At 32.0% G+C, this 10000-nt stretch overlaps 1 protein-coding gene across 1 annotated transcript in view; it reads right to left on the bottom strand.

The window, feature by feature from the left end:
- Nucleotides 1-7743, bottom strand: part of LOC119613698 (sterol O-acyltransferase 1) — a 7756-nt gene extending 13 nt beyond the window's left edge. Inside the window, exons 1-4 of the mRNA XM_037969729.1 lie at nucleotides 7500-7743; nucleotides 3601-4144; nucleotides 1185-1333; nucleotides 1-1123 (exon numbers count right to left, since the gene is read on the bottom strand). The exon at nucleotides 1-1123 is cut by the window's left edge and continues 13 nt beyond it. Coding sequence (XP_037825657.1) covers nucleotides 105-1123; nucleotides 1185-1333; nucleotides 3601-4144; nucleotides 7500-7557 — 1770 coding nt within the window. The 5' untranslated portion in view covers nucleotides 7558-7743 and the 3' untranslated portion in view covers nucleotides 1-104. The remainder of the gene's footprint in view (nucleotides 1124-1184; nucleotides 1334-3600; nucleotides 4145-7499) is intronic.
- Between the last annotated feature and the right edge of the window lie 2257 nt (nucleotides 7744-10000).

Raw genomic sequence — 10000 nt, 5'->3', positions numbered from 1 at the left:
ACGCTTTAATCAAATTGTATAAAAAAAAAACTTAAAATCTAATCCAATTTAGCATATACTTAAATAATATAAAGTATCACAAACTTCTTATTAAAATAATAATCTCACTTAAAATAACAACTCCATAAATGAGGCACTAAATAATCACTCCAACTATTAAACTCTTTAGGACAATTAAAACGTGTATAATACTCCATGCTATACAAAGAAATCATCATACAATTGCCATATATTAAACTAAACCACAGGAAAATATTTCCCAAATTTTTCGGAATATAACGGGTTATAAATATCATAGCCACACCTATTATACCAAACAAAACAAAAATGACGGGAAAGCAAACTTGCAAAGCATAGCCCAATATATATTCATGGAAAACCGCTGATATGGCAAACACCGTTAACGATGATAGGGCTTTGGAACCCTTAAAGATGTGATTATAGAAATCCTTGTAGATATATTCATATAACCAGTCATGAACCACCACATTCCAATTGCGATAGTAGCCCTCATAATTACTAGCAGTCCACCAGTCCTTATAAAACATACGATCGCCAAAACGCATTATCTCTGCCGTAAAATTAAGCCAAGCATGTAAAATCATATAGAAACCAGCCAAGAAGATTATAATGCTTGGCATTAACATGCCAAATAATTTGATAGTAATGGAGGCAGCATTAAGTTCTTCCACACCAAAATTACCAAAATGTTGGGTAATATGACGTTCATGGATATAACTATAGAGAAAGGCCACAGCTACCACTTCTAAGAAACGGGCCAAAGCAAATTTCCATCTGATCGTAGAGGTGCGTGGATATTCATCTCGGTATAATAGAGTGGGAGCAAATAAATAATACAGATACTTGTTAAATGCTGGAAAATTAATTTGTGTTCCTGACTGCTCCTCAGCTTTTAATTTTCCGGCTAGAACTCGTGGCGCTACACTTCTCACAAAAGAGTGCATTTTCATTAATAATCTCACAGTTTCCGGCAGCAGGACGGAAGACGTAGCGAAAGGTAGATCTAAATATAGGCATAATTTTGTGGGCACATAGGCAAATACTAATTGGGCAGTTATATAGGTAAATAGGCAGGAAAGGGACCATAAATGTTGAAGGTTTTCTAAAAAGATAGCGAAATATTATGAGTATTAATATGTTATAGGTTACCGTATAATACTTACTGTGTCGGTCCAATTTCATTCTCACTTGCTGCCAGCCTTTGAGGGAATAATAAATGCTGAAGACGAAAATGTGTTGTAGCATCCAAATACCAGCAACTAGATGTATTTTATCAAAGCTGGTTTTGAAAGTACCTATTCCAAAGCTTATGCTAAAAATACAAAATAGACAAAAAGTTAGAACTCGATAATTTTTAATCTGCAAATGAACTAGAACAGAACTAGAATAGAAATAGAAAAGAACTAGAACAGAATTAGAACAGAACTAGAACAGAACTAGAACAGAACTAGAACAGAACTAGAACAGAACTAGAACAGAACTAGAACAGAACTAGAACAGAACTAGAACAGAACTAGAACAGAACTAGAACAGAACTAGAACAGAACTAGAACAGAACTAGAACAGAACTAGAACAGAACTAGAACAGAACTAGAACAGAACTAGAACAGAACTAGAACAGAACTGGAACAGAACAGAACTAGAACAGAACTAGAACAGAACTGGAACAGAACAGAACTAGAACAGAACAAGAACAGAACTAGAACAGAACTAGAACAGAACTAGAACAGAACTAGAACAGAACTAGAACAGAACTAGAACAGAACAAGAACAGAACTAGAACAGAACTAGAACAGACCTAGAACAGAACTAGAACAGAACTAGAACAGAACTAGAACAGAACTAGAACTGAACTAGAGCAGAACAGAACTAGAACAGAAATAGAACAGAACTAAACTAGAACTGAACTGGAACTGAACTAGAACAGAACTAGAACAGAACAAGAACAGAACTAGAACAGAACTAGAACAGAACTAGAACAGATCTAGAACAGAACTAGAACAGAACTAGAACAGAACTAGAACAGAACTAGAACAGAACTAGAACAGAATTAGAACAGAACTAGAACAGAACTAGAACAGAACTAGAACAGAACTAGAACAGAACTAGAACAGAACTAGAACAGAACTAGAACAGAAATAGAACAGAACTAGAACAGAACTAGAATAGAACTATAATAGAACTAGAACAAAACTAGAACAAAACTAGAACAGAACTAGAACAGAACTAGAACAGAACTAGAATAGAACTAGAATAGAACTAGAACAGAACTAGAACAGAACTAGAACAGAACTAGAACAGAACTAGAACAGAACTAGAACAGGACTAGAACAGAACTAGAACAGAACTAGAACAGAACTAGAACAGGACTAGAACAGAACTAGAACAGAACTAGAATAGAACTAGAACAGAACTAGAACAGAACTAGAACAGAACTAGAACAGAACTAGAACAGAACTAGAACAGAACTAGAACAGAACTAGAACAGAACTAGAACTAGAACAGAACTAGAACAGAACTAGAACAGAACTAGAACAGAACTAGAACAGAACTAGAACAGAACTAGAACAGAACTAGAACAGAACTAGAACAGATCTAGAACAGAACTAGAACAGAACTAGAACAGAACTAGAACAGAACTAGAACAGAACTAGAACAGAACTAGAACAGAACTAGAACAGAATTAGAACAGAACTAGAACAGAACTAGAACGGAACTAGAACAGAACTAGAACAGAACTAGAACAGAACTAGAACAGAACTAGAACAGAACTAGAACAGAAATAGAACAGAACTAGAACAGAACTAGAATAGAACTAGAATAGAACTAGAATAGAACTAGAACAAAACTAGAACAAAACTAGAACAGAACTAGAACAGAACTAGAACAGAACTAGAATAGAACTAGAATAGAACTAGAACAGAACTAGAACAGAAATAGAACAGAACTAGAACAGAACTAGAACAGAACTAGAACAGAACTAGAACAGAACTAGAACAGAACTAGAACAGAATTAGAACAGGACTAGAACAGAACTAGAACAGAACTAGAACAGAACTAGAACAGAACTAGAACAGGACTAGAACAGAACTAGAACAGAACTAGAATAGAACTAGAACAGAACTAGAACAGCACTAGAACAGAACTAGAACAGAACTAGAACAGAACTAGAACTAGAACAGAACTAGAACAGAACTAGAACAGAACTAGAACAGAACTAGAACAGAACTAGAACAGAACTAGAAGAGAACTAGAACAGAACTAGAACAGAACTAGAACAGAACTAGAACAGAACTAGAACAGAATAGAACAGAACTAGAACAGAACTAGACCAGAACTAGAACAGAACTAAACTAGAACTGAACTAGAACTGAACTAGAACTGATCTACAACTGAAATAGAACAGATCTACAACTGAAATAGAACTGGAAAAGAACTGAACTAAAAGAGAACTAGCAATGAACTAGAACTGATCTAAACTGAACTAAAATTAACTTGAACTAAACTAGAACTGAAATGGAACAGAACTAGAGCTGATCTAATATTGAATTAGAATTGATAATGATTCTAAACACTCACCTTCCTTTAGCCAAATACTCATAAGTGATATTGTTCAGTAAAAAGACCAAAAATATTATATAAAATATATGATATATTGTCTTCATATGATCGACCTCTAAGAGGGCCGTCAAAAATGATTCACGCATAACGAATATCTTTTCAGGCAATGCATGATATTTTTTCGATTTGGATCTTCTCTTATTTCCACTGCTAGAAGAATCTGTATCAGTTGCACTAGCAGTTGTATTTGTGACGTTAACGTCATCCTCATTGGAAACTTCCTTTTCTGTGCTTTTAACCGATTTTGGACTATTAGTTTCAGTTCTTATACGATTACTCCAGGTGTTTGATATGTTAAGATGATTGTGCAACATTTGTGGTGTAGCAAAATTACGAAATTCATTTGTTTGCAGTTCATGTTGTCGAAGTTCTTGCATGACCTCGTCTATCATGCCCGACATACGTTTCTGTACGTCACGCAATACGGTGGTTTGAAATGTTTCCAAACGGTTGCGCACAAAATTTAATTCAATTGTTTGATCGTTTAGCATTATAGATGATTCTAAAGAAGGGAAGGAAATACAAAGAGACAGAGTGTGAGTTATGAGTTATAAGAAATTATTATTAAATTATTTCTTTATAAAGATTGTATTAAGTGCCGTAAGAATAACTTATTCTGAATAAGACACTTATTCTTAATATTTGTTTAAACCTTAAGGAATGTATTTTAGATGTATCATGTGAATTGTATGTATTTGTAAACTAATATTGCAAAAATTTTTTACTTCTATAAGAGCCGATATTAATTCAGAAAAGTAATTGTTAACAAATTTAATCGGCATCTAATGTTAATATTATATTAATATTAAAAAAAAGTCTGAAAAAAATATCTCTCATTTCTGAGATCAGGTTATAAACCTGATTAATTTGCTGGGGTTTTAGCCATATAGATTTTATGTAAATTTCTGATAAACTTCTTATGACGATAATTTCAATTTGTTTAAATGGTAGATAACCTTTCATCAACATTTCATTACTCTATAAATGGGTTATCTATAAATTACCATTATTATTACATTTCTAGACATATGTAGGTACAAATTATTTATAGATTATTTTAAGACTGATTACAAAAGTGATTAGAAATTTATTTATTTATAATATTTACCTGTTCCTAATAATTTTGCGACTGATATGAAATCGAACTGAACTAGAACTGAAATAGAACTAGAACTGAATCAGAACTGAACTAGAACTGAACTAGAACTGAACTAGAACTGAACTAGAACTGAACTAGAACTGAACTAGAACTGAACTAGAACTGAACTAGAACTGAACTAGAACTGAACTAGAACTGAACTAGAACTGAACTAGAACTGAACTAGAACTGAACTAGAACTGAACTAGAACTGAACTAGAACTGAACTAGAACTGAACTAGAACTGAACTAGAACTGAACTAGAACTGAACTAGAACTGAACCAGAACTGAACTAGAACTGAACTAGAACTGAACTAAAACTGAACTAGAACTGAACCAGAACTGAACTAGAACTGAACTAGAACTGAACTAGAACTTAACTAGAACTGAACTAGAACTGAACTAGAACTGAACTAGAACTTAACTAGAACTAAACTAGAACTGAACTAGAACTGAACTAGAACTGAACTAGAACTGAACTAGAACTGAACTAGAACTGAACTAGAACTGAACTAGATAACTAAACTAGAAGTGAACTAGAACTGAACTAGAACTGAACTAGAACTGAACTAGAACTAGAACTGAACTAGAACCTGAACTAGAACTGAACTAGAACTGAACTAGAACTGAACTAGAACTGAACTAGAACTGAACTAGAACGAACTAGAACTGAACTAGAACTGAACTAGAACTGAACTAGAACTGAACTAGAACTGAACTAGAAACTGAACTAGAACTGAACTAGAACTGAACTAGAACTGAACTAGAACTGAACTAGAACTGAACTAGAACTGAACTAGAACTGAACTAGAACTGAACTAGAACTGAACTAGAACTGAACCTAGAACTGAACTAGAACTGAACTAGAACTGAACTAGAACTGAACTAGAACTGAACTAGAACTGAACTAGAACTGGACTAGAAAAGAATTAGAATTGAACTAGAACTGAACAAGAACTGAACTAGAACTGAACTAGAACTGAACTAGAACTGAACTAGAACTGAACTAGAACTGAACTAGAACTGAACTAGAACTGAACTAGAACTGAACTAGAACTGAACTAGAACTGAACTAGAACTGAACTAGAACTGAACTAGAACTGAACTAGAACTGAACTAGAACTGAACTAGAACTGAACTAGAACTGAACTAGAACTGAACTAGAACTGAACTAGAACTGAACTAGAACTGAACTAGAACTGGACTAGAAAAGAATTAGAATTGAACTAGAACTGAACAAGAACTGAACTAGAACTGAACTAGAACTGAACTAGAACTGAACTAGAACTGAACTAGAACTGAACTAGAACTGAACTAGAACTGAACTAGAACTGAACCAGAACTGAACTAGAACTGAACTAGAACTGAACTAAAACTGAACTAGAACTGAACCAGAACTGAACTAGAACTGAACTAGAACTGAACTAGAACTGAACTAGAACTGAACTAGAACTGAACTAGAACTGAACTAGAACTGGACTAGAACAGAATTAGAACTGAACTAGAACTGAACAAGAACTGAACTAGAACTGAACTAGAACTGAACTAGAACTGAACAAGAACTGAACTAGAACTGAACTAGAACTGAACTAGAACTGAACTAGAACTGAACTAGAACTGAACTAGAACTGAACTAGAACTGAACTAGAACTGAACTAGAACTGAACTAGAACTGAACTAGAACTGAACTAGAACTGAACTAGAACTGAACTAGAACTGAACTAGAACTAGAACTGAACTAGAACTGAACTAGAACTGAACTAGAACTGAACTAGAACTGAACTAGAACTGAACTAGAACTGAACTAGAACTGGACTAGAAAAGAATTAGAATTGAACTAGAACTGAACTAAACTAGAATTAGAACTGAAGAAGAACTGAACTAGAACTAAACCAGAACTGAGCTAGAAGTGAACTAGAACTGAACTAGAACTGAATTAGAACTGAACTGAACTAGAACTAAAGTAGAACTGAACTATAACTTTACTAGGTCTTAAATAGAACTAATTGGAACTTAAACCGGAACTCAAATGGAACAGAACTGGAACTGATCTAAAATGTAACTAACTATTTAACTGCGTTTTTCACGCTTCAAGAATAATGAAATTAAACCAGTTTTAAGCAATTTCTTTTATTATATGGAGAAAAGGGTTGACCGGAAAACGATAGCAATTATCAATATCTAATTGGTCTTAATACATAAGGGTTTTCTTAAAGTATTTTTATAAGATCAATTGATAAAGTTAATAGCCTTATTTAATGTACTTTTCCAGGAAATATCGTACAAGTATATAACAAGCAACAAGTATCGATATAAATACTTTATTTTAGATTATACCAGATTGTTAGTTTTTACAATAAATTGTTTCCGTATTAAAATATCATTATATTTCATAGTTTTTCTGATTTATACCGAATATTAGTCTATGGCAAAATCTGAAAATAGGAACAGGGATAAACTTTTTGGATTATTACTTTGTTTGCCATCAGCTGTTTCAAAAACACTAAATTATTGGTTATCATTCTACAACTAATCTGTACTTTTTGGAAAACATTCTATAGAACATTTTTTTTTGATCACGATTCTTAAGGTTTCAATAAAATTTCAAGCCAGCTTAATTATTATTAAATAATAATAAAAAAAAAAATTCCATTATATCAAATTTAAATAATAAATAAAACATGTTTCTTTATATATTAGGTACTTTTATGAACTTACCACTTTGAGCACATTTTTCAGGGGAAGCAATTTTTCTATCCAATTGTTTTTCCACCATATTTCTTTATAGTTTTAATTAATAATTTACTTATTCTTTGTTTAAACACTTTTTTTTTAATATATTTTTTAATAAATTATAATATTTTGTTTAAAAACCAACAGATCAATACTTGGCATATGTTTTCACATTGAAATACAAAATGAAACTGATCGCAATTGTCCTCAGTGGTTTACACAATGTAAATATCAACCGATTAAGCAGTGAGCAGTGGCAGTATTCCCCAAACAAACAAATTATCAGGGAGTATTATTAAAACTAAACCAAGTACAACAGACAATACAAGTGCAATCAGATAACCCAACAAACATGATAGGTATGATTTCATAGAATGACTTTGAGGAAATTGCAGTTATCTGAAATTAACCAGATCAATTTGTATTTAGTGCCCATCAAAGTTTTCTAAAATTTATAAAACTACTGTGAATTAATAACAGAATCGTTTTTTTTTTTTTCATTCCCATTTTAAAGTTTTGGATTAACTTTTATAATAAACTATCGCCCTTTTTTATGTTTATAGTATTAAAATGTTTGCTGGTTCTATTATAACAGAATTAACTGATTAAAAAAACACACATTTTCAAGATCTGTTTATGTAGACTTTGTTCTCACTTTATAATGTAATAATTGAACTACAAAAATAAAACGGAATTGTTATACATTCTCATTTTATACTTAATACATTGTCGGTACTACTGATCACTAAACGGTATTATCGCTAGACATTATAGATTTGTTTAAGCATAGAACACATTTTTGAGTAAATTTATTGAACTCTTGAATCTAAACTGAAGATATCTAGATCCTCATTAGCATAGTACTTTTGTAAAGATCTATCATAGAATGGACTATTATAGTCTAATCTAGCTCATAAAATAGACTAAGGTTTAGTTCATGGAATATACTATATGTAGTTCATAGTATAGACTATTGTCTGGTTCATAAAATAGTTCATAGAATAGACTATAGGCTAGATCACAGGATGGACTATAGTCTAGTTCATAGATTGGGCTATAGTCTAGTTCACAGACTGAACCATACACTGGACTATAGTCTAGTTCATAGACTAGGCTATAGTCTAGTTCATAGACTGGACTTGAGGCTAGTTCATAGACTGGACTATAGTCAAGTTCCTAGAATAGACTACAGTCTATTTAGGCTACAGTCTAGTTCATAGACTGGACTATTTAGGCTACAGTCTAGTTCATAGACTGGACTATAGTCTAGTTCATAGACTGGACTATAGTCTAGTTCATAGAATAGACTATAGTCTAGTTCATAGAATAGACTATAGTCTATTTAAAGACTAGACTATAGTCTATTTATAGACTGGACTATAGTCTATAAAGCAGACTAGACTATAGTCTATAAAGTAGACTATACTATAGTCTATAAAGTAGACTATACTAGCGGCTAGTCCATAGACTGGACTATAGTCTAGTTCATAGAATAGACTATAGTCTATAGTATAGTATAATTCATAGACGAGGCTATAGTCTAGACTGGACTATAGTCTATGAAGTAGACTATACTAGAGGCTAGTTCATAGACTAATAATATAATCTTACTAGACTAGAATTTAGTAAAACACTAGACAATAGTATTGTCTAAACTATAGTCTAGTTCAAAGACTATACTGTAATTCAGTTCAAAAATGAAATTATAACCTATTTCAAGGTCTATGGTCTAGTAAAGAACCCAGTATAGCTAATCACATAGTCGCCTTGGCCTGTTAATTATGAAATATTGTTTTCGTTCTTTATCTATGTCTGGCATTCTAAAAGTTTACGCAGTTTGTACTTAAATGTACTTAAGTATAATCGCACTAACTGATTCATTAACTGGCCACATTTAAATTGAAATAAATAACGGTTTATTAGTGTAAAAACTTTGAAATATAAAAACTAAACAAATAAAATAATAAATTACATAAATGACTTTGTGCGTAATTATGTAAATATATGAATTTTACATAAATATAAGGTTTTTGACACTCGGTGTCAACAATATACACATACATAGGACTAATATTACGTCAAAAGATACCATTTGTTTACATATATTTTCCTTCATTGCAAGAGTCATGAAATGCAAATTTAAAAGAGAAAAAAAAAATCAATATTGAAAATTATTGATCATTTTCCCTCTCAATTTGTTTATCAAGTTTTCCACGTGCTTTTTGTTTATTTTAAAATTGTGCTTCCGAGTTCTTATTTTAAAGTTAAGTGCATATTTTATTAAAAAGTAATTAACCGATAGTAGTACGTGTGTCTCCTTTAATCGAAATGACCAGTCATTGGTGTTCTTTTATAAAAATAATGTACGTAATGTATTTATTATCAGTAGGTACATTTTTTATTCGTATTATTCTATTATTAAGTACAATTGCACTCGGAATTATTTAATAATGAATGCGATAATATACATATTTATTGTATTCGTT

Source organism: Lucilia sericata, unplaced genomic scaffold (genome assembly GCF_015586225.1).
Source record: "Lucilia sericata isolate MDLA Ls3-8-SP2 unplaced genomic scaffold, ASM1558622v1 Contig002251F_arrow, whole genome shotgun sequence".
NCBI classification, from domain to species: domain Eukaryota; kingdom Metazoa; phylum Arthropoda; class Insecta; order Diptera; family Calliphoridae; genus Lucilia; species Lucilia sericata.
This window is presented reverse-complemented; position numbering and strand designations above follow the sequence as displayed.